Source organism: Manis javanica, chromosome 11 (assembly GCF_040802235.1).
Source record: "Manis javanica isolate MJ-LG chromosome 11, MJ_LKY, whole genome shotgun sequence".
Taxonomy (NCBI): Eukaryota; Metazoa; Chordata; class Mammalia; order Pholidota; family Manidae; genus Manis; species Manis javanica.
Window position 1 is genome coordinate 69,514,782 of NC_133166.1, and position 26,783 is coordinate 69,541,564.

Sequence of the window (26,783 nt, forward strand, 5' to 3'; positions counted from 1 at the left end):
AACAACGGCTCTGCCGCCCCGGCCTGAGACTGCGCGGTTTTTCCGGGCGCCCGCTTTCTTAGCCTCGGGATCCCCGTTTAGCGTGGCCTGGGATACTTTCCTGTATCCGTCAGGAAGTAAAGCCCGAGGCAGGAGAGGGCCGCCGCCCAGGCCCCGGTGGGAGTCTGACAGTAAGAGGCACCTGCTGCCCCTCCAGCTTTCTCTGCGGGTTGGTAGGGAGAACAGGCCATTGAGTTGCTGTGTTACTTGGAAAGTTTTTTAAATTTTGTTTTTCATGAGCTGGTAGTTGAAATAAATGTGGAAGAATTAGCTAATGTTGAGGAAATCTGAAGTACAAGGAATTGAAATTAAATCCGGTCACCTGCGTCAGCCTCTCCAAATTGACGTCTTCACCATGCAGCCGGGGCGCAAATGCACCAAGCCCTGGGCTGGAGGCTGGGCCCCTGCAGCCCTTCAGTCTGAGACACCTCTGACCAACACTGGGCATTTCATTATCCCAGGTGTCTGCTAAAGGTCTCTGTGCTGGGAGGGAACCACCCGCCTTCGCTGCCCGCAGTAAATACCCCGCGGCGACCCGTTTTGCAGGAGGCTAGGACTCTGAGCCCTAGGAGCCCTGGCAGACAGACAATTAGAGAAAACCCCTGCCCTTCAGGAGGGTGAGGCATAGTGAACTTTATGGGCAGTAAGTGACGTTTGCTGGTTGCAGAAATCTTGAAACAGTAGAAATGTCTTGGGTAACAGAAATAACAACAATGAGAAGGATGTTAGCAACTATTCCTGGTGGCCTCCGCAGAGCAAGATCTGCATGAGTGGCTAAGTATTTCAGGGAGGCAGCAAAGGGGTGCTCAAGTGTGTGATCTCAGACCAGCCAGCTTGGATTTGAATGCCGGGTATTTGTTGGTAACCTTTCTGTACCTTGGTCCCCCCATCTGTAAATTAAGGATAACAATACCTTCCTCACAGGGGTGTAGGGAAGATTAGATAGGTTATTCTATTTAGGCACAGAGCAAGCAGTATATAAGTGTTTGTCAAAACAGATTTCCTTTAATCTTCCCAACATATGAGGTAGCCTGCATTTCCCCATTTTCCACCCGTAAAAGGTCACTAGGCATGCAGAGATGGACACAAGGAGGAAAACATTTATCATAAGGGTTTGGTTACAAGACTGGGGAGGGGTCACATCACAGATGCCTTTTTGTCTTTTTCATCACATACACAGAAGTTGATTTTGAAAAGTAACTTCTCTGATTTTTTTCTCTTCCTTTCCTCTGTTTGTAGCCCTCTTCTGGCACTTTATCAAGCAGAAGCAATTACGGCATCATCTGACTTTCTAGTATTTTTGTCTGCTTTCTAGAGAAGTAGGGCAAAGAGGAAAGATGAAGACCCTCGGTAAGCACAAGTGGGCAGAATGCCCTTCATTTTCCATACTGTCCCTGTCTTTTCAGTCCTAAATAATACAAACTGTACTGAACATGGTCTTAACAGCATGGGTGATTATTCATCATGCATGTGCATTTTCTGTGACACATGCCTATTTCTCTTCCTTCCCCATGTAGCATGTGACTTCTATGTTCTTAGGAATTGTATATTTTTTCTAATAATAGGTTCAACATAAAATAATTAGGAAGTCAGTGCAATCCCTGTCAATACTGACCACATTCTTCAATGAACTGGAAAAAATAGTTCTTAAATTCATATGGAACCACAAAAGACCCCGAATAGCCAAAGCAATCCTGAGAAGGAAGAATAAAACTGAGGGGATTACACTCCCCGACTTCAAGCTCTACTACAAAGCTACAGTAATCAAGACAATTTGGTACTGGCACAAGAACAGACCCATAGACCAATGGAACAGAATAGAGAGTCCAGATATTAACCCAAGCATATACAGCCAATCAATATATGATAAAGGAGCCATGAATATACAATGGGGAAATGACAGCCTCTTCAACAGCTGGTGTTGGCAAAACTGGACAGCTATATGTTAAAGAATGTAACTGGATTACTGTCTAACTCCATACACAAAAGTAAACTCAAAATGGATCAAATATTTGAATGTAAATCATGAAACCATAAAACTTTTAGAAGAAAACATAGGCAAAAATCTCTTGAATATAAGCATGAGCGACTTTTTCATGAACATATCTCCCCGGGCAACAGAAACAAAAGCAAAAATGAAAAAGTTGGACTGTATCAAACTCAAAAGCTTCTGTTCAGCAAAGGACAAAATCAGGTGAACAAACACCATCCTATAAATATACGATAAAGGAGCCATGGACATACAATGGGGAAATGACAGCCTCTTCAACAGTAGATGTTCACAAAACTGGACAGCTACATGCAAGATAATGAAACTGGATTATTGTCTAACCCCATACACAAAAGTAAACTCGAAATGGATTAAAGACTTGAATGTAAGTCATGAAACCATAAAACTCTTAGAAGACAACATGGCAAACATCTCCTGAATATAAGCATGAGCAACTTCTTCCTAAACCCATCTCCTTGAGCAAGGGAAACAAAAGCAAAAATGATCTCATGGGACTACATCAAACTAAAAAGTTTTTGTATGACAAAGGACATCATCAACAAAACAAAAAGGCATCCTACAGTATGGGAGAATATATTTGTAAATGACATATCCGACAAGGGGTTAACACCCAAAATATATCAAGAACTTACACACCTCAACACTGAAAAAGCAAATAACCCGATTAACAAATGGGCAGAGGTTATGAAGAGACAGTTCTCCAAAGAAATTCAGATGGCCAACAGACACATGAAAAGATGCTTCACATCACTAATCATCAGGGAAATGCAAATTAAAACCACAATGAGGTATCACCTCACACCAGTAAGGATTGCCACCATCCAAAAGACAAACAGCAACAAATGTTGGCGAGGCCATGGAGAAAGGGGAACCCTCCTACACTGCTGGTGGGAATGTAAACTAGTTCAACCATTGTGGAAAGCAGTATGGAGGTTCCTCAAAAAACTCAAAGTAGAAATACCATTTGACCCAGGAATTCCACTCCTAGGAATTTACCCTAAGAATGCAGGAGCCCGGTTTGAAAAAGACATATGCACCCCTATGTTTATCGCAGCATTGTTTACAATAGCCAAGACATGGAAGCAACCTAAGTGTCCATCAACAGATGAATGGATAAAGATGTGGTACATGTACACAATGGAATATTATTCATCCAAAAGAAGAAAACAAATCCTAGCATTTGCAACAGCATGGATGGAACTAGAGGGTATTGCGCTCAGTGAAATAAGCCATGTGGAGAAAGACAGGTACCAATTGACTTCATGCATATGTGGAGTATAAGAACAAAGCAAAAACTGAAGGAGCAAAATAGCATCAGACTCACAGAACCCAAGAATGGACTAACAGTTACCAAAGGGAAAGGGATTGGGGAGGAAGGGTGGGAATGGAGGGATAAGGGGAATAAGGGGCATTGCAATTAGTACATATAATGTAGGGGGGTGCACGGGGAAGGCAGGATAGCACAGAGAAGACAAGTAGTGACTCTATAGCATCTTACTATGCTGATGGACAGTAACTGTAATGGGGTATGTGGTGAGGACTTGATAATGGGGGGAATCTAGTAACCACAATGTTGCTCATATGATTGTATATTAATGATACCATAATAAAAAAAACAAAATAAATAATAATAATTAGGAGGGGCACATCTTTAAAAGAAAAAAGGAAATATACATTATAAACCTAAGAGCAATTTTAGGAATTCCATGGCACTATAAATCAGTAACTTGAATAATTGTGGCTTCACCTTATACAGCTTAACTGGCTCTTTTTTTTTTTTTTAAACCAGCTTTTTAAACACTAGCTAATGTGTTAAACTGGGTAATAGCTTAGGTAGAGAGAACACTGTTTCCTAAGTAAATAGGAAAGATATTCTTGTGAAAAATGCCTTCAGTCCTCTGGCATTTGACCAAAAAGTGGTACTTGTGGTAACCCATAATAGAAAGAAGAAAGGATAATGAGGATGTTTTATTGTACAGGTAGTTTACAAAGTGCTTTCCAGGTCCTATTTTTATAGGTCCATACTAGATGCAAGATGTAAGCAGAAAAATGTTATGGTAACCAATATTAGTTTAATTTTTATAATGTTCTACAATGAAGTCCTCAGATTTAGCTGCTCTTCAGAATCTCCAGGAAACTGTGTAAGCAGGCAAACTTCCAGACTCTGCCCCCAGAGATTCTGACTCTAGGTCTGTGTTAGGCCCTAGGAATCTATTTGAAATATTTTTAGCTTACTGGAAAGCACAGAGAGTAAACTAACATAGGTAAGCACAGCTTGGATAAAAGGAGTAATCTTTTCAAAATGTGCATTTGATCCTGTTATCTCCCTACTTAAAATACTTCCATGTGTTTTGATAAAGACTAAATCCTTACATTAGGCTACAAAAACCAGCACAGTTTCAAAGATTCCATATCTGTACCAGCCACATCTACTAGCTTTCAGATCTTCAAAGGTGTCCTGTGTCCTCTTGGCTCAGGTTTTGCCTCTTTTATGTCTCTTCCTTCTCTCCTGACCAATACACACTATTTCTAGTTATATATCCTTATAGCACAAGAGGAAGAGAGCAATCTTCTCTTGAACATTCTACTAAACAGAGCACCATGCATAGCATGTACTGGACATTCAAACATCTGTAGAATGAATGCCCATCTGGGTGAAAGGGAAGACTCAAGATGGACACTGATACTAGTAAGTCAATAGATAGCTTGGGGAACTTGAGACTGAGAGAGTTCCCATATACTAAACTCTTCTTTTTTTTTTATTAAGGTATCATTGATATACATTCCTATGAAGGTTTCACAAGAATAACAATGTGGTTGCTACATTCACCCATATCATTGAGTCCTTAAACTCTTATTGTTACCCTGAAGTAGAAGGTGAGGTAATTGATTTGCTAATAGAGGAAGTAGGAGGAAATGGCTTGAGAAAGCACTGAAGGTTTGAAAGAGCTACTGGAAAGATGGGGACATCTTACTGGGGATCCATTCACAAATATTCACACAACATTTGCTGAGTGCCTACTTTGTGCTTTGCACATGAACTTACTGAACAGCACAGAGGGTGGTTGCAATGGGAGATCATGAATCTGTAATGGTCCCAGTATATGAGACAGATTTCCTTCTTCCAAGCAGTACTCAGCTACATGGACTGTTGAGCTAGAGAAAAGAGGCAGCTGCACTGGTAATGGGTTAGAGTTCTGTGTAGTAGGGATGATAGATGAACACAGAGGCAAGAGAGTTGCAAGTTTCAGTAATACAGGGTTTGTGATCCAGGCCAAATAGAAGAGTGAGTATGCAAGTGGCCTGTTGATTGAGAGGCTATGGAAAGTCACAGGGCCTGGAGCGTCAATGAGGTTGAAGATATGAGAGTTGGAGATCTCAGAGCTGTAGTTGGAGAAAAGAGTGTGTTTGAGATTAAAATTTCAAAGGATATAGAGGATGGCAAACTGGAATGAGTGGCCATGGGGGGAATGGTTGCAAAGGTAGTGAGGTAACAGTTACTGCATGTGAGGAGAGTAGCCATTAGGGTTCTTGCAGTTGCAAGTAGCAAAAATCTGGCTAAAGAAGATTTATTGGCTTATGTAATTGGAAAGTCAAGAGATGGGGTGGGTTTTAGGTTCATTTTGATTCAGAAGTTCATGACATAACAAAGGGATCCAGTCTCTTAATTGTCTTGTCTCTGCCCTCCATGTGTTAGCTTCTTCCATGGGTCCCCTCCTGGAGCCTATTATGGCTTAGCTGCACAGCTATCATATCCTTATACTAAAAGAAAGAGAGCAAGCTTCTCTTTAACATTGGAATCAATTCCTCGACTTCACTCTGACTAGACCAACTTAAAAAAATGCCCATCCACCCTTGAACTAATCACCATGACCAGGGAAATATGTCCTCACTGGCTTAGACATGGGTCAGGCCCACCCCTCTGGCAAGGGGAATGGTGTCACTCTGATATGCTTAGGCCCCTCAGGGTGTGTCCTTGCCATTATAGTTGGATTGGAGTCAGGCTCAGTGGGGAGGAGTGGAAAGGACACCGGGAAGAAAATCAGCAGTGTCTCCGACCGTGAGAACCCATGAGGCTAGGCATTGAGTGGCCTACAATGTACACTGAAGATGCCAGGATGACAGCAGTATTCAGAATGATGGCTATACCCATGTATTCAATGAATGAATGACAGAGGTGAGAGAAAGTAGAGGGTATAACATGCTGGAATTATCTCCAAAGGAGCTGAGATTTGTACTGCTCTGAGAATAACGATAGGAAAGCAGCACTGGGGCAAGAAGAGAATGTGGACCCCATCTCTCAGTTCAGGAGAAGGAAGAATCTCCCTTGGTGTTCCAGCTGAATGAGGTTCCTTGAGGGGTGAGCCAAGTTCCAGGGGAGGCCAAAGTGAGGTTTATGAGTAAAGAATTACAAAGAGTAGGACACCATCAGTGGAACAACAAGACATCCTACAGTATGGGAGAATATATTCATAAATGACATATCCAATAAGGGGTTGACATCCAAAATATATAAAGAACTCACGCACCTCAACAAACAAAAAGCAAATAATCCATTTAAAAAATGGGCAGAGGAGCTGAACAGACACTTCTCCAAAGAAGAAATTCATATGGCCAATAGGCACATGAAAAGATGCTCCACATCGCTAATCATCAGAGAAATGCAAATTAAAACCACAATTGAGATACCACCTCACACCAGTTAGGAAGGCCAACATCCAAAAGACAAACAATAACAAATGTTGGCGAGGTTGTGGAGAAAGGGGAACCCCCCTACACTGCTGGTGGGAATGTAAATTAGTTCAACTATTGTGGAAAGCAGTACGGAGGTTCCCCAAAAAGTTTAAAGTAGAAATACCATTTGACCCAGGAATTCAACTTCTAGGAATTTACCCTAAGAATGCAGCAGCCCAGTTTGAAAAAGACAGATGCACCCCTATGTTTATTGCAGCACCATTTACAATAGCCAAGACATGGAAGCAACCTAAGTGTCCATCAGTATATGAATGGATAAAGATGTGGTACATATACACAATGGAATATTATTCAGCCATAAGAAGAAAACAAATCCTACTATTTGTAACAACATGGATGGAGCTAGAGGGTATTCTCAGTGAAAGAAGCCAGGCAGAGAAAGACAAGTACCAAATTATTTCACTCATCTGTGGAGTATAAGAACAAAGCAAAAACTGAAGGAACAAAACAGCAGCAGAATCACAGAACCCAAGAATGGACTAACAGGTACCAAAGGGAAAGGGACTGGGGAGGATGGGTGGGAAGGGAGGGATAAGGGGAAAAAGGGGCATTAAAAAAAAAAGAACAATTACAAGGGGTGGATTCACTGGGAGGTATCATGTAGATATTATGTTGAACTAGGTTTGCAGAGAGCCTAAAATATTCAGGTTTTGCCAATAAGCTGAATTTTGACAAGATTCCATCAGTGGAAAGGTTTAAAAGGGAGTGGAGCAGAGGAGATTGTATCAATGCCCTTCAGCTGCTCTCTTAGCACCCCTTTTCTTTGCACCTGTATTGTTTGATTGTGTGTTATACTGACTTGTCTGCTCACCCTACTTCTAGGTTTTTAGTTTTCTTTTTATTTCTATTTTTTTGAGGTATAATTGACATGTAACATTATATTAGTTGCAGGTGTGTGGCATAATTATTTGATATTTGTATATATTGTGAAATGATCACCACAGTTAAGTCTGATTAACATCCATCACCAGTTAGAAAAAAGTTTTTTTGTCTTGTGACAAGAATTTTTAAGATCTACTCTCTTAACTTTCAATTATGCAATACAGTATAATTAACTGTAGTCATCATGCTGTACATTATATCCCCAGGATTTACTTACTTTAGAACTGAACGTTTACCTTTTGACCCCCTTCACTCATTTCTCCCAACCCCATGCCCTGCCTCTGGCAGCCACCATCCTGTTCTCTGTATATGTGAGCTCTTTTTGTTTTGGCTTTAAATTCCATATATGATGAGGTCATGCAGTGTTTGTGTTCTCTGGCTTATTTCATTTAGTATAGTGCCCTGGAAGTCCATCCATCCATGTTGTCGCAAATGGTTAGATTTCCTTCTTTTTTATGGCTGAATAATAATTGTGTGTGTATGTGTGTGTACCACAATTTCCTTATCAATTTCCAGTTTCTTCAGATAAATACCCAGAAGTAGAGTTGCTGGATCATATGGTAGCTCTATTTTTAATTTTTTAAGGTACCTCCCAGTTTTCCATAGTAACTGCACAAACTTACATTCCCACCAACAGTGCACAGGCCTCCCTATTCTCCACATCCTCACCAATACTTGTTATTTCCTGTCTTTTTGATAATAGTGATTCTAATAGGTGTGAGATGATACTCATTGTGGTTTTCATTTGCATTTCCTGATGATTAGGGATGTGTAGCATCTTTTCAGGTACCTCCTGGCCACCTATTGTCTTCCTTGAAAAATGTCTATTTAGATTTTCTGTCCATTTTTTTAATCAGATTGTTTGTTTTTTGCTATTGAGTTGTATGAGTTCTTTATAAATTTTGGGTATTAACCCTTTATCAGATACCTGGTTTGCAAATATTTTCTCCCATTCAGTTGCCTTTTCATTGTGTTGATGGTTTCCTTTTCTGAGCAGCAGCTTTGAGTTTGGTTTCATCCCACTTGTTTATTTTTGCTTTTTTGCCTTTGCTTTCGGTGTCAGTTGGATTTTAGTTCTTTAGGACAGTCTTACCTTTACATTTTTGTAGTACTGACTAGTGTAATGCTCTACAAATCTTTTCTGGATTCCAGCCTAACATTAGGAAAGAAAATTGACAGGTGAAGGGCATAGCTGCTAGAGAGAAGGTTTTCTGACAGCACCAGAAATGACAGTTGGTAATCTGACAGTGAGGAAGAGGTAAGAAAATCTTTAAAAGTAGACAAAATTTTGCCTATCAGTTGGCAAGGATTTTTTGTAATTATAATATCCAGGAGGGAATATAGGAAGACACATTTTGTGTAATGCTGGTAGGGGTATAGAAAATTCATATAATATCCTTAGATGCAGTTTTGAAGAATGTATTAAAAGTCATTAAAGTACAGAAGTTGACCCAGCAATTCTTTCCCTAAGAAAATCATTTGAGATGTACATAAATGTTTTTTTTTATGTTCTCACAGTGAACAACAAAACATTGGTAACTATCTTCATTTCTGACAGCAGAGAATCAGTTAACTTTGCTGCATTCTATGGAATTATACATCACCATTATAAATTACATTTTCAAAGAATATGTAATGAAGTATAAAAATGCTTATTATGTGTTAAGTGAAAAAAGCAGGTTATAGTATGACCCTAATTTGTAAAATATGTATTCCTGTAATCATGTTACTTTTCTTCCTTGTGTTAGTCACTTCATGGCCTTAGAGAAGGCTGCTGCAGCTCTATTCATCACATCCTCCCACTGCATTTCCTGGAAACTAGAGGACATGGCACAGATTCTCCTCCCCCAGAGGGGTCCCTCCTCTTCCCCAGCCATTTCCCATTGGGATCCAGAAAGGCAGGGAGAAATTAGGGCTTTTTCTGTTGATGCTCCAGTTCCCTGCTGACTTCCTCTTACATCTCTTTGACGAGAGCCGGGTCACAGAGCTACCGTGAGCTGCAGGGGAGGCTGGGAAAGTGAGTATCCAGCAAAGTGGATTGTGATTAATCCACTGGGGCTGGTACATTGCCACCGGGAATGCTCCAGGATCCATATATAGGTAAGAGGGCAACTAGCTGCTGGGTAGACAACTGTGTTTCTACATCCACTTAACTACAGCACACTGGGCTGGTAATGCCACATTCCAAGAGGGTAGCATTTGCAAACAGCAGTGACAGTGTATCCCTATGCAGTTGTATCTACCTTTTCTAGAAGCGGCAGGCATCATGTATGTGTTGGTGTTTGAATTTAGCTTAGAGAAGACAAATAGGAACTCTGTGACATCTTACTACATTGATGGACAGTGACTGCAATGGGGCATGGGGGGGACTTGATAATAAGGGTGAATGTAATAACCACATTATTTTTCTTGTAAAACCTTCATAAGAGTGCATATTAATGGTACCTTAATAAAAAAACCATAAACATCCAAAATAAGTGACATTTCTATATGCTATTGAAAATACAGGAGGAAAAAAAAACACTAGCTGTTGGAGAAATAACAGTACATTTGTTTAATTTCTGTGATTAATGACCATTTGTTTAATCTTTATATGTATAACTGCAGTGATGCACTGAATTGTGCCTCATCTTGTAGTTAATATGTGGATCAATACCTCTTCTCTTTTGTATCTTGAACTGGAAAAGGCTAGGTAAGTGCAGGGACCCTAGGGGTGGAAGGATTTGTGCCATGTCTTCTAATTTCCTGGAAATGCAATTAAGTGATGAACTAGGTCAAGAGTGCTTCTTAAAATCCCACACTGTGGGATACCTGATTGTATTATCTGAAGCCAACTAGAACAGCAGACTTCAGACCACATGCCCATAATCAAATAATTAGACAAGAGACCTGAGAAATAGAAGCTCCTCTGCCCTGTGTTTTTGGCATTTTTATCCCTTAAGTTTCTGGGTGGGGAGGAGGGCAACTGAGACCTCTTGGTCATGGTCAATGCCTGGGATCCTCTTACATTGGTAAGAAGAAAGTAGAGATGGCAGAAGAACCAACAGCGAGTACAAAGGAGTTACTGAAAAAATAGGAGCTGAGTTAGTGGATGGCATGAAGGTTTAAACTCAACTTTTGCCAGTAAGGTGAATTTCGACAACAACTTGTGGAACTGAGTTTAGTCCTTCCTCTCCTCCAGCGGACAGCATCCTAAGGTTTTATTTTTCCAGAGAAGCTGTTAAAGCCCTCTGAGGCAGTTAGGAAATCTCCAAGTTCCTATTCAGTAAACCTGTTTACAGTAGCTCATTGTTCCTCCATCTCACTCTGCTCTAGCATGTGCATAGTTAGAACAGATGGAGCACAGCTTTTAAAACTTGCATTCCAGGAAGGGTCCCAAAAGGAGCAGAGTTCAAGGTGAGCCGATCTGAATGGATTTAAAATATTTCTCAGTTAGTCGCCCAATGGGTGGGACCTGAAGCTTTTTTCGATATAGCTAAGCATGCCACCGAGACACCCTGTGGCACTGAGCTTCTGTGTTCACCAGGTCTTGGAATCCTTTCCCTGGAAAGCCCATGAGACAGATCACAGTGGTCAGCAGACTATGGATGGGAGCAGACTTCACTGTGACTAGGAATAAGTCTCCCGGGAAGCTCAACAGCCACTACTCCACAAGCTACCTTTACCATCCTCAGCAGGACCAGCGGTCTTGGTAGCTGCGGCCACTGTAGGTTCTGACCATAATTAAATGTACATGATTCATGAATTGAGTAAAGACTTAAAAAATTTTTAACTTGCACTTTAATTAAATATATGTGGATGTTATCTCACATTTTTTTCTTTAAAATTTTTTTTAGTTAAGGTATAATTGATATATGACATTAAATTAGTTTCAGATATATGACTTATTAATGATTTGATTGACACTGGTATACACTGTAAAATGATCACAATATGTCTAGTTAGCATTGGTCACCTTACACAGTTAAATTTTTTTTCTTGTGATTGAGAACTTTTAAGATGTACTCTTTTAGCAACTTTCAAATACACAATATGGTATTATTAACTATCTTCTTCATGCTGTATATTTCATCTCCCCCTGACTTATTTATATCTAGACAAGTTTGTACCTTTTGACCCCCTTCACCCATTTTTCCCACTCCCCCACCTCCTGCCTCTGACAACCACCAATCTGTTCCTTGTATTTATGAGCTTGGTTTTGGTTTTGGATTCCACGTGTAACTGAGATTGTACTGTGTTTGTCTTTCTCTGTGTGATTTGTTTTCACTTAGCAAAATGCCTTCGAGGTCCATCCATGTTGTTATAAATGGCAGGATTTCCTCCTTTATGGCTTAATATTCCATTGTGTGTATATATATATATATATATATGCCACAATTTCTTATCCGTCAGTGGACACTTAGATTGTTTCCTTATCTTGGCTGTTGTCAATAATGCTATTACAATAATACTATTGCAAATAATACCACAAATAAACATGGGAGTGAAGATACCTTTTTGGGTTAGTTTTCATTTTCTTTGGATCAATTCCCAGAAGTAAAATGGCTGGATCATATGGTAGTTCTATTTTTAATTTTTTGAGGCACCTCCCAACCATTTTCCATAGTAGCTGCACCAACTTACATTCCCACCAGTGGTGCACAGGGGCTCTCTTGTCTCCACATCCTCACCACCGTTTCCTGTTTTTTTTATAATAGCTATTCTAACAGTTGTGAGATTATACACATTGTGGTTTTCATTTGCATTTCCCTGATGATTAGGGATGTGGAGCATCTTTTCAGGTACCTCTTGGCCACTTCTTCCTTGGAAAAATATCTATTCAGATCTTCTGTCCATTTTTTAATCAGATTGTTAGCTTTTTGCTATTGAGTTGTATGAGTTCTTTATATATTTTGGATACTAACCCCCATCAGATACCTGGTTTGCAAATATTTTCTTCCATCCAGTAGGTTGCCTTTTCATTGTGTTAATGGTTTCCTTTGCTGAGCAGCAGCTTTGAGTTCGATGTCATCCCACCTGTTTATTTTTGCCTTTGGTGTTATTCAAAAACACCTCACCGAGAGCTATCTCAAGGGGCTACTGCCTGTTCTCTTCGTTTTATGGCTTCAGGTCTCATGTCCATTTTGAGTTAATTTTTGTGTATGGTGTAAGACAGTAGTCTAGTTTCATTCTTTTGCATGTAGCTGTCCAGTTTTCCCACCACCATTTATTGAAGAAACTGTCCTTTCCCCTTGTATATTCTTGGCTCCTTTGTCACAATTAAACATATATAGGTATCCCCAATTTTTTTTAAAGTTTGAGTTATTCTACTTAGCTTTTAGGAAAGACCTACATTTGCACCTGTTTTCTCTACCCAAAAGAAATCTGAAGAGGATTTTTATTTTTATGAGAAAAGATAAAAAACAAAAGTATTTGTCATTTTGCAGTGAGCTGTTACAGAGACAGCTTTCCCCTGAGCAGCAAGAGCAGCCCCACCCAGCTCCTGCTCTGGGAATTACTCAGCATCTCAGCAGCAAGCTGCCAGACATTTGAACTGAGCCTCTATGCTGTATCTTGATTTAGTTGGTGCATCTATCAGGAAGATGTGTCCCTAAAGTACCTGAAAAGCCTAACAGGTTATTTTTTGGGTCTGGAGTGCCAAAAAACACATCCATATGAATTAATGGCAATTCTCTGCTTTATATCATTTTGAGTTACTTAAGGTTTCATAGGAATTTTCCACTTTTGGATGTGAGAAACCTGTATGTGTGGGTTTCTGGGCTCTGTTCCATCCATCTTTCTGTTGTACCAGTACCATACTGTTTTGATTAGTATAGCTTTTTTGAAACCAGGGAGCATGATGCCTCCTGCTTTGGCTAATTGGGGTCTTTTGTGGTTCCATACAAATTTCAGAATTGTTCTATTTTTTTAAAAAATGCCATTGACTTTTGATAGGGATTGCATTGATGCTGTAAATCATTTGGGGTAGTGTGGTCATTTTAACAATATTAATTTTCCCAATCCATAAACACTACCTTTGCACTTATATCTTCAGTTTCTTTCATTACTATCTTAGTTTTCACTGTGTATGTCTTTCACCTTGGTTAGTTTACTTCTTGGTATTTTACTCTTTTTTATGCACTTGTAAATGAGATTGTTCCTTAATTTCTCTGATAGCTCATTATTACTATGTAAGACATGCAACACACTTTTGTATCTTGGCTTTCAATCCTGTAACCTTACTGAATTTTTATGAGTATTTGGTGGTGTCTAGGTTTTCTATATATAGTACCATGTCATCTGCAAATAGTCATGGCTTTGCTTCTGCCTTTCCAATTTGGATGCCTTCATCTTGTCTGATTACCCTGGCTAGGACTTCCAGGGCTATGTTGAATGAAAGTAGTGAGAGTGGGCATCCTTGTTCTGTTTCTGTTCTGAGTAAAAGCATTCAGCTTTTCACCATTATGTTAGTTGTGGGCTTGTCATACATAGCCTTTATAATGTTGAGGTACATTCCCTCTATACCCACTTTGTTTTTATCATAAATGGATGTTGAATTTTGTCAAATGTTTTTTCTGCATCTGTTAAGATGATTATAGGATTTTTTCATTTTGTTAGTCTATCATATTGACTTATGGATGTTGGTATCTTGCATCCCTGGGATAAATCCTACTTGGTCATGGTATGTGATCCTTTTAATGTATTGTTAAATTCAATTTGCAGATATTTTGTTGAGGATGAATAAAGGCTTTTAACACTTGGAATAAACATCTGATGGGGAGGATCTTAAGGAAAAGAGCCTATCTGGTTTAACGTTTAATGTTAAGATACAGCAGATTAGCAGTGTTGGTACAAAATTAAGGTTCAATTCTAGTCAAAGAGTTACAGCCTAGGCACCTGGATAAAATATTGGCCCTGTCACCCAGAGTCCTCTAAGACCCTCTCCTTGGTACCAGCTAAGTTTCCAACCCTGATGTCTATTACTCAGAGGCTGGGATAGAATCTATGTGTGAATCAGAGCCTAGCTCTAGTCATCACAGCAGGTCAGAGTTGCAAGGTATGCTTGAGGAAAGTGGGGACAGAACTGGACACAGTGACCTGGGTTGCTGCATTATCTGCTACAGGCAGTAGTCTAAGAGGCCCTTGGCTCAAGTGGGTAGCCTGTCCACCTTCCCACCTCCATGCTTATCCTCCCCCTGGCTATTTATGGTAGGAAGAAGATGACCATTCAGTTAAAGACCTTAACAAACGGTGTATTTGGCATGAGGTAACACCAGCGCTGGTGCTGTGGGTGGGCAGGCACAGGTACAGAAGCCCTGAGGCGCTGGGAGGGGCAAAGAAGGAAAGTGCAGGCAAAGTGGTAAAGAGGCAGCCCAGGGCTCTGACCCAGGGCCTGGAAGGATAAAGGCTGTGCAGAGGGGAACGTAGTCTTCCTCTTTGGTCAGGCAAAGGCACTAGCCTGGGCCTGGGCGTGGAGAGAGCCAAGGGGGCACAGGCTCTGCCCTCCAGCCTGGCCTCAGGCTCATCACACTGAGGTGGCGATGCAGCAACTCCCAAGGCAAGGAGACAGCAGTCAGGCCAGCGCTTTCCAGCTCCTACGAGCTGCTCCTGCCCTTGTCATGCATGAGGTCATGCCTGTAGGAACACACAGAGAAGGCTCAGGTAGTAAGATGATGCTTGTGTCCTCTTACAAATGAAACACAGGGTATCAATGCTTCTTAGCTCAAACTGCATCCATTTTTTCCCTCCTATTATGCTTGGGATTTCTCCTACTTAAACATCCAGGCCCACCCCAAACACACCAGATACTCACCACTGGGCTGCGCCCTGGGCCAGGTCTATCTCAGCAAGGTCCAACTGCACCTGTTATAGGACAGTAGGGGCAAGATATTATTCTAATACCTCCAAAGACCTGCCCCATGATCACACACTTGTGGTCCCAAACCAGTGCAGAGGCAGTGGGATCACCTGGATACAATCAACTGGGCACTTCCTCCCTGACAGGAAGTAAAGCCTTGCTACCAGCAGTCTTAACTTTCACTTTTGCCCTTCCAGTCATTACCCTCTTACCTTTCCCAGCAGCTCACACTCTCTTGTCATGAAGGTGGAATTAGACTTCACAGAGATATCCAGCTTTCGCTGGAGGACCTCGTCCAGGGGCAGCTCCCACTCGAACCTGGGAGAGACCAAGTGTTAGGGGCAGGCACCCTTCCCAAGCCTGCCATTCTCCACCTGAATGCCTGCTGACTTACCGTTCATTGAATTCAGGACTCAGAGTCCTCTTCTTCTGCGAAGTCTTCCTCTTGGTGCCCCGGCTCTTGTCTGGCAGTAGCAACAGTGACACATAGGGGTCAGGGGGATCCCGTCCATATTGTCGAAGGGCCCTGCAACAGCAGGAGGAAGGTGGTAAGGCTACACCGGTGGAGGGAGGGAGGGGCGGGAACCTGGAAAACAGGACAGATGGGGTCTCACCGGCAACTGTGGACGATACTGACCAGCTTCCGTTCTTCACTGTAGTACCAAACAGTCAGTTTCACTTGGCCCAGAGGCCCGGCTGGAGCCTCAAGGGGACTGTGCAGAGATGGCAATAAGTCTGAAAGAAGGTAGTGTCTAGGGACACTAGCCTGTCCTTTATATTCCTGGCTGCATCCCATCTTTCTCCCCTAACCCTTTACCTGCCACCATGTGTCAGGCGCTGCCGGAGCTCTGGGGCTGAGGAGGTGATGTGAGGGAGGCCACCCCAGAGCTCTGTTTCTTCACTCAGAGATGAGGAGCTGTGGCTATAGCTGTGGCCATGTGCTTCCACTCCTGAGTACTGCGACACCAGGATCTAGGTAGGCAAGAGTCCTGTCCAGCTCTCACTGTGAGGACACCGCCCTCTCTTCCTACCCTCCCTCCCACCCATCATCTTCTGGCACTCACCCCCAGCTGCGCCCTCAGCAGCACCTGCCCTTGACCACTGTTGAGCGTAAACCAGTGGTCCAAGCAGAGCATGTCAGCTGCGAGGAGCTCTGAGAGGGGCAGGGATAATGAGCCCAATACACCAGTCCCCTCACCCCGAACCTGCAAAGCAACACGACTGTAATCAGGGAAAATGACTGAATCTTTCTGTGCCATGTCCCAAAGCTTGGACACTCAGGTAGCTTTGGAGAGAGACTCCTTTAAAGGGCTGAGAAACCACGTTAACAGTTGCTGGTCCCACCTCCCTTCCTTCCTAACTAGAGCAGACTATTATCTCTACTTTTGAGAATGTCACAAATCACATCAGTGACACCTGCACAAGGTAGAAAACAGTAAAAACGCAATTTAAAGGAAGTATTTCCTGCCTGTCTGATCCCCACTGCCATACTTCAAATGTAATGACCTTTAAACCCTCCTGTTTTCTTTGTTCTAGCCTGATTCTAATATGCCTACATCGCTATTACATGATTTGCCAACTTCAGTAACTACTTATTTCCTGCTATGCAACATGAGCAGTTAAGTTCATTTCTGTCTCGTCTCTACTTCTGCTTATGTGGTTAATATTTGAAATTATATTGGTTCCTAGTCGTGGAATTCTCTACATGGCCTTCTGTCTGTCCTCTCACTTTTTCTGCACCTCTTCACTTTTTGTTTGCCCTTCCACCCACTGAAGTCGCTTCAGTAGTCAGTGAGGTCTTCAGCCACCTAATCTGAGCACTTTGTCCTAGGGACATGCTTTTGGCTTCTGCAAGGCACTCTTTCCTGGTGTGTGTCCCTGCCCTGGCTCCACTTCAGGCCATTGAAGGGTATTCTTCCTCCATCGTCCTTTTATTGTGGCAGTGCCCAGCAGGCCTGCCCTTTGTCTTTTCAAGCACATGCCCTGAGGGGTCTCTTGCTTGCTCATGATGCTCACAAAGAAGGAGAGGACACCATAGTGGGCCACCTATGTACCTTTTGGGTAGCTGTCTCTCCTTGAATGTCTCTCAGAGATCTCAGAAAACTCTTGCTATGTGCATACCCTGTGCTGGCAAGGGCCCCTTTATCTGCCCAGCTACCCCATGCTAAACACCCAGGAGTCAGCTAGCTTCTGGGCTGCTCCTTGTTCCTCTGTCCCCTCCATGTCAAAATAACCACCAAATATCGTGTCGTCTTTGTCATCTTGCTTTAGTAACACTAATATATTCTTAGCTGATCTCCCTGCCTCTGCTATTATCTTCTTTCAGCTGATGTTTTACCCTGCTGTCAGCATGATTTTCCTGAAGTGCAAATCTGGATATGTCACCCCTCATTCCTTCAAATGCAACAGGATTAAATCCAAATTGTTAGAACATTCCAGAGTCCCTGTGAGCTTGCTCCTGTCTGCCTCTATAATTTGCCTTCTTTCTCCTCAATTCTCTTCTCAGCCTGGAGAGTTTTCTTGCCCTTCTGTTCTTGGTCAGAGCCTATTTGCCCTTCAGGTCACCTACTTCCTACCTTCACTTCTGTCCTATCAGAGTTAGAACCCTTCCTTTTCTCTCTTATTTCTCTCCAGTTTTCAGTCTGGGTATTCCCTGGTTATTTTTTTCCCAGGAGTGTGAGCTCCATAAAGACAGGAGCTAAAGCCTTGAATTCTAAATGCTGTGTGTCTGGTTCAGTGCCTGGATCAGGACAGGACTCTGTGATGGTAGAGTGACTTAACATACCTGCAGCTCCAGGCTCTCAGTGTTTGGTGTCCTGATGAGGAAGGAGGCACTCTCATCCCAGACAGGGGCTGAAGTATGGGCGACAGTCTGGCAGAGACAAGAGTTAGGATTGGTACTGATACCCTCTCCTCTACTCCTCTGACCCCTCCCAGTCTTGGCCCTGCAGGTTTCCTAATACCTTAGTTTTATGACTAGTGTCTCCCACAGTGAGAATTGCATAAGGGCTGGTAGGCTTGGTACCTTTTTGAAGCTAGAAAAAGAATATTGTGTTAAATATGGTCTTAAATTTAGACCTAGTTAGGTAGATCCTCCCACCCCAGCAAATCACATCCACAGCCAGCACTATGTTCCCATTATCACTTGACAGCCACCACACTTCCTGGCCTTGGACAATTCTTCCCACCCTGGCACCACCCAGGGAAAGAGAGGGATTTGGGATTTACTATTCCAAATACACCAGGAGCACCCAAACCCGAGGGAGGTGGAGGAAGGGCCAGCAAGCTATGGGGTGTGGGGAGTGGACCTCACCAGCAGGCCCTCAGCTCGCTCCAGATAAATGGACAGCAGGGCAGCTGCCAGCTCTGCACTCTTCTGAGTCCGGATCAAATGATTGACCTGCAGTACCTGGGGGCACACATGGCAGTGGGGAATGGTAACTGACACCCTAGGGCCTGGCCTGCGCCTTATGAGCTGACAGAAGAGTTCACCTTGGCCCATATGGGGTCCCTTCCTCCTTCCAACACTCTTCCCTTACCTCCTCTAACTCAGTAGCAGTGGAACGAGAGGTCAGATGCTCCAGGCGTAAGTGCAGGCGGCCAGATGGGACGTCCTCCAGGGTCAGCCACTGTGGAAGTAGGCAGGGTCAAACAAGACTTGGTGTAGGGACAGAGGGACTATGAGAATGAGACATTGGTCAAGATCAGGAAGGACCACTGGCCCTAATTCCATACCCACCTCATCAAAGAAGCCACTGTTTAGGACAGTGGTGAGATTCACTTTACACCTGTACAGGACAAAGATTAAAACATGAGGCTGATGGTCGAAGCCAAGTCTCTGTCTCCCCAAGGTCAGAATTCCACAGCCTACAGAAGCCCAGCCCATTTTTCCCATGGGACTTCCACCTTCTCACCTGCCCAGAAAGTCATCCTTGTTCAGGTCCTTGTCAAAAACCTCAACTTCTAGCTCTTGGCCTGGAATTGATGTGACAATGACCTAGTAGGAGAAAATGGTACAGACAAAAGGGGTTTCTCTCCTTTAGTCCTTCAAATGACTGGAACCACGCCCTCCAGTCAACTGAACCTGAGTTTTTTTTGGGCCATTCTCAGAGCAAGGGAGAAGAATGGACAGGACTGGGAATAGTCCTAGTCACTCAATTCTGACCTCAAAAACTTCATTCCAGAGGGGACTGAGGTCTTCCCGAACAACATGGCTCTGGAAGCTTTGTCCTGCCAGCTTTAGCTTGACATAGGGGTCGGACTTGCCCTTCACCAATCCCCCTAAGAAACGATCCTTGGCAATCAGGTCCTGGGCCTCTAATACATGGATCCGAAGCACATTCTGCAAAAGGGACACAGGGGAACCAGGTGGCAGTCAGAGAAAACCTGTCAGAACCTGCCCTCAAACAGGCTTTGCACTTAGATGGTATAGACCCTGGTCCTTTCCAGACACAGACTCACCTCAGTCCCAAAGTGACCATCAGGGGTAGTGTGACTGGGTCGAGGTGGTACATCCACAGAGCTGCCTGCCTGGGGACTCTCACCATCTAGGCCCCAGGTCCCAGGAGGACTAGGCACAGCAGGGAAGCACACTTCAGATGGATCCAGGCACAAGATCTGGGAAGGGCAGTGTGACTGTCAGATGAGAAGTGCAGCCAGCCAGCAACAGGCAGGTATGTGGCGGCTGGGGACAGCAGGGGCTTTGGGTTATCTCTAGATGGTTCCCTCTATACTCACACTGCTCACACTGTCCCCCACCATCAGATCAAGTATTTTTGTGAGTACCTGCTAGGTGCTTCCACATACACTAGCTCATCTAAGGGAATTCCCCTTCATCACCCAAAACCGTAGAACCCACTAGGCCCTGTGCCTCCCTGAGACTCCACCTCCTCCATACCCTCATGACCAGTTTCATGTAGAGCCTGGAGTTTGGGCCAGAGCTGCTGAGCTGGAACCACTGGTCCAGGGTGAGTTCAGGGGCAGTCAGCAGGCGAGCCAGAGGCAGGGTCAGGGCCCCTAAAGTCAGGGCCCTGGAGTCATCTTTCACCTGTAGGCACCAGGGAGGGGCTGTAGTCAAGATACCAGGAAAAAGGGGGGAAAACGGGGAAATTCTAACACAGCTCCAGTGTCATCTCCGTGCCAATCACAAATCTGCTGCTCCACTCTGGCCTTTTAAGTACAGTCCTCTGCCCACTCCATGGGCAGCTTCATGTAGCACATTCCACCTTTGCTCATTGTTCTCATTACCTGGTAAGTTCTCATTCTACTCCCTTTCAGCTACACAGATCCTACTTGTCCTCCAAGGCCCACTTAAAGTCCTACCTCTTTCACAAAATCTCTCTAGTTACTCCAGCCTCTGGCCATTCCCACCACTATATTATGGGTTAATATTTAATAATTCTTGGATGGTTTTATATATGTGTATCTTGTTTGTGACACTAGCCAGTGAAGGCAGATACTGTTTCATGCTTTTTCTATAGCGCTGAAAATGCTAGATGTCTAACAGTTAATGTGGCCCTTCCTTTATTAAAAAATAATTTTGAGGCATAATTTACATACCATAAAATCACTCATTTTACATGTACAATTCTCAATTACAAAAAATGATTCTTGAGGGAAAGGCAGGAACCAGTGGAGACATAGTGGAGGAGGTAAGTTCAGGTAGATGGATTGAAGACAGTGATTAAAGAAGACAAAAGTACAATACAGAGTATAACCAGTGTTCTAATATCTCAGTATGGCAATGGGGTAACTACAAGTATCATGGTGAGCCAGTAATGTATATAATCACTCTGTTGTATGTCTGAAACCAATATATTAATTTACCTCCCCTGCTCCCTGAAAAAAAGACCATATTAAAAAAAAAAAGAGAGAAGATGGAGAGAAGTGGTACAGATCGGGCAAGACAGAATATGGTATTCAGGAGGGGCTGGACAGGTGATTATCTCACCTGCACGTCAAGCTCCTGGCTTTGAGGGTCTTGCAGGAAGAACCGGAAGGCCCCCTCCCACACGGGGCAATTGGTGCTGTAGACAGCCTGGTCATGGGCAGGATGGGATCGAGGATACACACACGTTTGTCTCTCTAGGAAACCCTTGCCTTTACAGGCCTTCTAAAGGGGAGATTTTATTCCCAGAAGAGTCTCCCTTCCCCCGCCCCCCCTCCCCGCTACAAGGCCCCGCAGGGCTGGCCTGGGCCTCACCTTGCTCTCCTGGGTCACATCCTGAACTGACAGTTGCACCATGGGGTTGGGCTCCTTATTTCCCTTCTTCAGCTATAGGGGCAGAATTCGGATGTCACCACCTTAGTGGTTTTGGTTTTGTTTCAGGGAAGAAAGGTGGCTCTCATCAGAATCTTTTTCCTGAGATGACTCTGATTGCCATCCTTGGAATACTTGTGTTCTGGAGCAAAGCAGGCAGGGCCAAGAGAGGGTGTGGGAATGCTCCAGCCAGGACTTCCTGTTAACCCACCCTCAGGAGCCCACTCACAGGGAGGTCCTGGGCCCGATCCAGGTAGACAACTAAGATGGCAGCTGATGGGGGCTCTGGTCGGGAGGAAACTCCGTGATTCCACTGCAGCACCTGGTAGGGAGTGGTGGTCAGACCTTCGTCCCTGTCCCGTATACATCCAGCTACCTATTTCTCCACTGCCAGCTTCCCGTTTCCCATGTTGGTTACCTGCTCCAGTTTTTCTGCATTGGACAGAAGTGAAAGCCATTCTAGCCTTAAGTGAACTTGGCCTTGTCCACCTTGCAGAGGGAACCACTGGAGGAAGATATAAGAGAAAGTGAAGTGTAGTGGATATCAGATACCCAAGTCAACCTCTTCCCCACCAGTGTAGCAACTATTATCTGTCCAGTGGGTTAGGCCACCCCTTCCTCCCTCTTCTCCAGCTTACATCATCCAGTACTCCAGCCTGTAACACCTTGCCTACATCCAGCTTCATTCTGAGGGCAGCAGGGAGCACGCCATGAGAGGGAAGAAGAGGGAGTGTTGTAATTAGCAGCATGTCATTGGCCCTCCATTCACTCACCCAAAAATAAACAACAGACCTCAGTCTCCCTTCTTACACACAGGAGACATTTATGTGTGTGTGCCCATATACTCATGGTGCAGTGAGGGGTGAGGAGGTTCGGAAGGAGGCCTGGAAAAGGATTATAATTACCGGAGACCTTGGTAGCACTAGGGCTTTAGAATCCTAACACAAGCAGTCTCACCTGCCCAGAAAATCATCTTTGTCTGGATCCTTATCAAACACCTCCACCTCAATCTCCTGCCCTGGGACCTCATGTACCATCACCTGAAGAACACAGAGGGGGGTAAGGGTCTCACGGCTGCAGCTGGGAGTATCACCAGCCAGCACATTCTCTCACCACCTTCCAAGCCTCTCCATTTCACCCGGCCCCACTCCTTTGCTCTCCCACCTCGTAAGTCTCTTCCCACTGGGGATTGAGTTCCTCATCGATGACACGACTGCAGAACATCTGGGTGCCCACTCGAATAAGTGCATAAGGGTCTGACTTGCCCTCAATCAAGCCCTTCACATATTTGTCCTTGGAGCCCAGCCCATGAGCAGCCAACAGGTGAATACGAATAATGCCCTGGGGACAGGAAACAGATCCTGAGAAACTAAGGACCCAGCACAAGGCTCCAGAGGGAAGGACCTAACAGGGTGGAGGCCATACCCTGGGAAGAGGGGAACGCAACTGGGCCACATCTTGAAGGTCAGGAACAAGGGGCACCAGTAATCGGTTGGGCAACACGAGGAAGGCAGCAATGGAATCCATGATCATGTTGTCAGAGAGGGAGCTGGATGGGGGAGCAGTAAAGGTGAGCGTGGCCCCAACTTCCAGTATCTCCCAACCACTTTTCCCACAATCAAGAGACCTCAAGCTAGATGGAAGTCCTTTACTGAAAATCCTTTCTCACCACCCTTCTACCCTAACTCCCCACTCCACTGCTCTGTCCCTTCTTCACTGCCATCCCAGCTCTTCTTTTTGCCTGTGCTGAATAGTCCATAGCTTCCTTCATTCTCTGTCTCCTACAGAAGAGAAGGTACAGTATGAAACTTGCCAGGAGCATTTGTCTCATTGTCCCACAAGGCCAAGGCTCCTGGAGGGCACCAGCTGTGTGTCCCTTAAACCCCTGACCCAGGGCTGAACACTCAGCAAGTACTTAGTAAGTCCTTGTTACCTGAGTCCTGGGATGTCCAGCAGATTGGTCATCCCTGTCCAGTTGATATCTAAGATCTGGAAGGAAAAAGTAGGGGGATCGGTACAGAGCATCTGGTGGCACGGTCACAGCCAAGTGGTCAACAGTTGTCAGATCCTTCAGCCTTCTGGTCAATCCCCTCTCCCATTCCCATAGCTGGCCACTGTCACCCTCCCTCTCTCCCCTGATTCCCCAGAGCCTCTCTATGTTTTCCCTTACCGGGCGACGGATAAAGAACATCGATACAGCCCCCACAATAGGAAGGTCTCCAACGAGTGGCTCAAGAATCACCCGCAAGATTCCATGTAGCTGGGGCAAGCAGAGAAGATTAAGGCCTTTCCTCAGAAAAGCGATTCTTTCCCTCCCGGACTACTCCAGCCTGGTTTTCTCCAACCTCCCACTTCCCCCATATCTGATGAAATTTGGAGCAACTCCCTGTTATGGGGCCCCCCAACACCCACCCACCTGCATGCCCTTGACTCCTGCTTTGCAGAAATACTTCTTCACTTCCACATCAATCTGCACATCACCTACATAGCTGGAGGTTGGTAAGGTAGAGAGCAGAGGGCGTTAGTACCGGCTGGTGTGGGTGTCCAGGGATGAAGCAGTGACCAGGGCCTGTTGTAGGGGAAGCGGAGAAGTGGTGCATGGCATTACCTGATGCTCAAGTCGAGCAGGATCTGTTCTTTCCGCTGACCAGGGTGGACCTTAACTCCTAGGATGCGCAATGGCTGCAGAGAGATGACTTCTTGAGAGAGGGGAAGGAAGAGGGGCATCTCGGCCCCTTCTGGGCCACCCACCTTTCTGATTCCATTCCTCCCCTTATTACTTCCCTCCTACATACACACCTTTTCACCCAGTTCCACTCGTGTAAATGTAAATGTTTGTAGATGGGGGTTAGATCCTCGAACAGCTGGGGCCACAGTTTCAGCCAAAAGCTTCTCCATATACTGGCCAAGGAAGGGCCAGACCTGGGCCACAACCTGGGAGGAGAGGCACCATCACAGGAGAGCCCAGGCTTCTCTCTGAAGCTGCGGTCCTTCAGCATCCTCCCCACCAGAGAGCTGGAGACCCGACTGGGGCTACAACTGAAGGTTGGCAGGGCCTGGAGAGAACCCCATCCCCCCCCTCGTGAGAAATAAAAACCAAGATAGTCCAGCCTCACCTTATTTAGCCACTCGGCCTTTTCCACATCTGGGAAGCTGACCTGGAGGTGGGGAAGGCACAGGCAGGGGTGAGCACACCCTTCACCTGGGGCTTCCTGTTAAAATGCCTGGCGGAGGCCCACGGAGGAACAGCCCGTGAGTGTGGCAGGGCCTCCTCACACCCAGGTTCGGGGAATGGCTGGGATGTCTGGAGGACTCATTCCTCCACAGGGCATGGGCCCACACAGTTGCTTTGCCGACGCCCAGGGATGTGAAATGACAGCTGCTGGGGCATAGGATGAGGGAGAAGGGCACATTCCTTCAGGAGTTTGAGAAAATCCCGGTTCCTTTTCCCAGCCTTCCCGCCTTCCCTCCTCTCCACCGAGGTGCAGAGGGAAGCACCTCCTAGAGCCAGGTGGGGCCAGAAGAGCCATTTCGGCCCGGTGGGTTGTTTTCTTTCTCTTTGTCAGTGTGACTCCTTTTATGGGAAGGACGCCTGGGCTTTGTACTGGGGAGGAGGGTCGCTGCTTCCAGAGGAAGCGTAGGCTTTGGTGAGAAACAGCGTTGCTGCTGGGGGCCAGTTCTCACCTAGCCCCATCGCAGCCCAGGGCCAGGGCCTGGGGCGTCCGCCCACGGTGCCCGTAGGGGAGCGGCCGGATGACGGCTCCGTCCTGCGGCCACAGGGAAGACATGGGGGCCTTTAACGCAGGGAAGGGCCTGCACGAAGGGTCCAGGTCCCAGCCCAGCACGCACCGCCCACAGTCTGGAGGGCGCAGCCGGCGACGGCGGGCGGCTGAGACCCGTAGAGCTTTGCTCCGGCCCGAGGACAGAGGAACAAGCCCCGGCTGTGGGGAAGGGTAGGGATCCGGGTGGCCATTAGCCCGACAGCAGCGCGTCCTAGCAGGGCAGGCAGGCGGGAGGGGGTCTGGGTCTGTCCCAGGTGCGAGCTGATGGGGGGAGGGCGAGCCCCGGCCCTGAGGGGCTGGGGAATACGCTGCATGAAGCTCGAGGGCGTCTCTCACCCAGGCCGGTAGCTCCCGTTGACTCAAGCAAAGTGTTTGATCCGTGAGTCGCTCCTCGTCGTCCAACAGCTGCCGCGCTACTCGAAGGCTCCGTTCTTTCTGGTCGCGGATCCAGCGCCAGCCCAGGTAGAGAGCGAGGCCGAAGAGCAGGAAGCCCACGCTGAGCCCCACTGCGCCGGCCAGGTACACCGGCACCAGCACCAGGACCCGCCGCCCAAACGAAGTCAGCAGCGCCAGCGCCTCGCTCGCCGCGCCTGGGCCGGCCCGTTGGCTCCCAGAACCCAGGTCCGGCTTAGCGGGAGCCGTGGGGGTTCGACCAGGGGGGGCGGAGGGGGCAGAGGGCTCGTACCCCGGGCTGGGGCCAGAGGCATCTCCAGGGAGGTTTTCCATAGGGCCACCTCCGGAGGGTTGCCCCACCCAGCGCCCGGGGGGAATAGGCCGTGTGCGTGGCCTCGCGGCACCCCCCGCAGACCTTAAGCCGCAGGCTGGGGGCGGGACTTCTGGCTACGCCCCCCGGTGGTTCCGGTAGGTCCTCGCTGCACAGATCGAGGAGGAGTCAAAAAGATGGAAGCCCCCACTCTGCGCGGTCTCCGGAAAGGCAGGACCTCCCTGATTGGACCAGAGCGCTAAGGGACCGAGATGGCGGAAAAGAGGCTAACGAGAGGCAACTGATTGGCCAGGAAGGGAAGGAGGCCCGGCCTTCCATTTAAGAGAAGTGACCCGGAGTTACCCCACGTGGGAAAGGAAGTGCACGGGGCCTGGCGGCGCCACCAGTTTAGTTTTAGAAGGAGCCGGGGTTTAAGTGGAGGCGCTGTGGAAGCTCTGGGTTTACTTCCACTCTGCTCGGACGGCTTGGCAGGATTTGGTTTTGTTTTCCTACAT

The 26,783-nt window shown here is 45.8% G+C and overlaps 1 protein-coding gene and 1 long non-coding RNA gene across 5 annotated transcripts; one reads left to right on the forward strand and one right to left on the reverse strand.

Annotated features, from left to right (window-relative positions):
* Positions 1 to 31: 31 nt before the first annotated feature.
* On the forward strand, positions 32 to 14,593 carry LOC108398144 (uncharacterized). The gene is made up of 3 exons (XR_001853336.3): positions 32 to 170; positions 1,279 to 1,389; positions 11,214 to 14,593. It is a non-coding gene; the product is annotated as an uncharacterized lncRNA (long non-coding RNA).
* Positions 14,594 to 14,898: 305 nt separating this feature from the next.
* ESYT1 (extended synaptotagmin 1) lies at positions 14,899 to 26,460 on the reverse strand. 4 transcript variants are annotated; one of them, XM_073216631.1, is made up of 31 exons: positions 25,902 to 26,458; positions 24,900 to 24,941; positions 24,583 to 24,717; positions 24,392 to 24,465; positions 24,200 to 24,272; positions 23,954 to 24,043; positions 23,717 to 23,772; positions 23,209 to 23,332; positions 22,948 to 23,124; positions 22,741 to 22,823; positions 22,422 to 22,470; positions 22,202 to 22,288; positions 22,013 to 22,105; positions 21,727 to 21,798; positions 21,475 to 21,561; positions 20,422 to 20,571; positions 19,986 to 20,141; positions 19,690 to 19,866; positions 19,439 to 19,521; positions 19,264 to 19,312; positions 19,064 to 19,153; positions 18,838 to 18,933; positions 18,488 to 18,559; positions 18,310 to 18,396; positions 16,589 to 16,729; positions 16,342 to 16,496; positions 16,139 to 16,237; positions 15,919 to 16,050; positions 15,737 to 15,842; positions 15,480 to 15,529; positions 14,899 to 15,301 (listed from the first exon to the last, which is right to left on the reverse strand). In XM_073216631.1, exons 1-31 carry the CDS (start codon positions 26,289 to 26,291, stop codon positions 15,262 to 15,264), a joined length of 3,315 nt encoding a protein of 1,104 aa, XP_073072732.1. In that variant the 5' UTR covers positions 26,292 to 26,458; the 3' UTR covers positions 14,899 to 15,261. The 4 variants fall into 4 exon arrangements, with proteins under 4 accessions (XP_073072732.1, XP_073072735.1, XP_073072733.1 ...); XM_073216634.1 differs by lacking the exon at positions 25,902 to 26,458 and adding an exon at positions 25,468 to 25,492; XM_073216632.1 differs by lacking the exon at positions 16,589 to 16,729 and having other exon boundaries at positions 25,902 to 26,459.
* Positions 26,461 to 26,783: the final 323 nt, after the last annotated feature.

Excerpts from the sequence above, each read along its gene's own strand:
- ESYT1 (XM_073216631.1), bottom strand. The coding sequence starts at position 26,291 with ATGGAAAACCTCCCTGGAGATGCCTCTGGCCCCAGCCCGGGGTACGAG. Across the intron at positions 18,934-19,063 it reads CTGCTACTGAGTTAGAGGAG|GTACTGCAGGTCAATCATTT; the intron begins GTAAGGGAAGAG and ends GTGTGCCCCCAG. Across the intron at positions 18,560-18,837 it reads AGCGAGCTGAGGGCCTGCTG|CTTCAAAAAGGTACCAAGCC; the intron begins GTGAGGTCCACT and ends TTCTTTTTCTAG.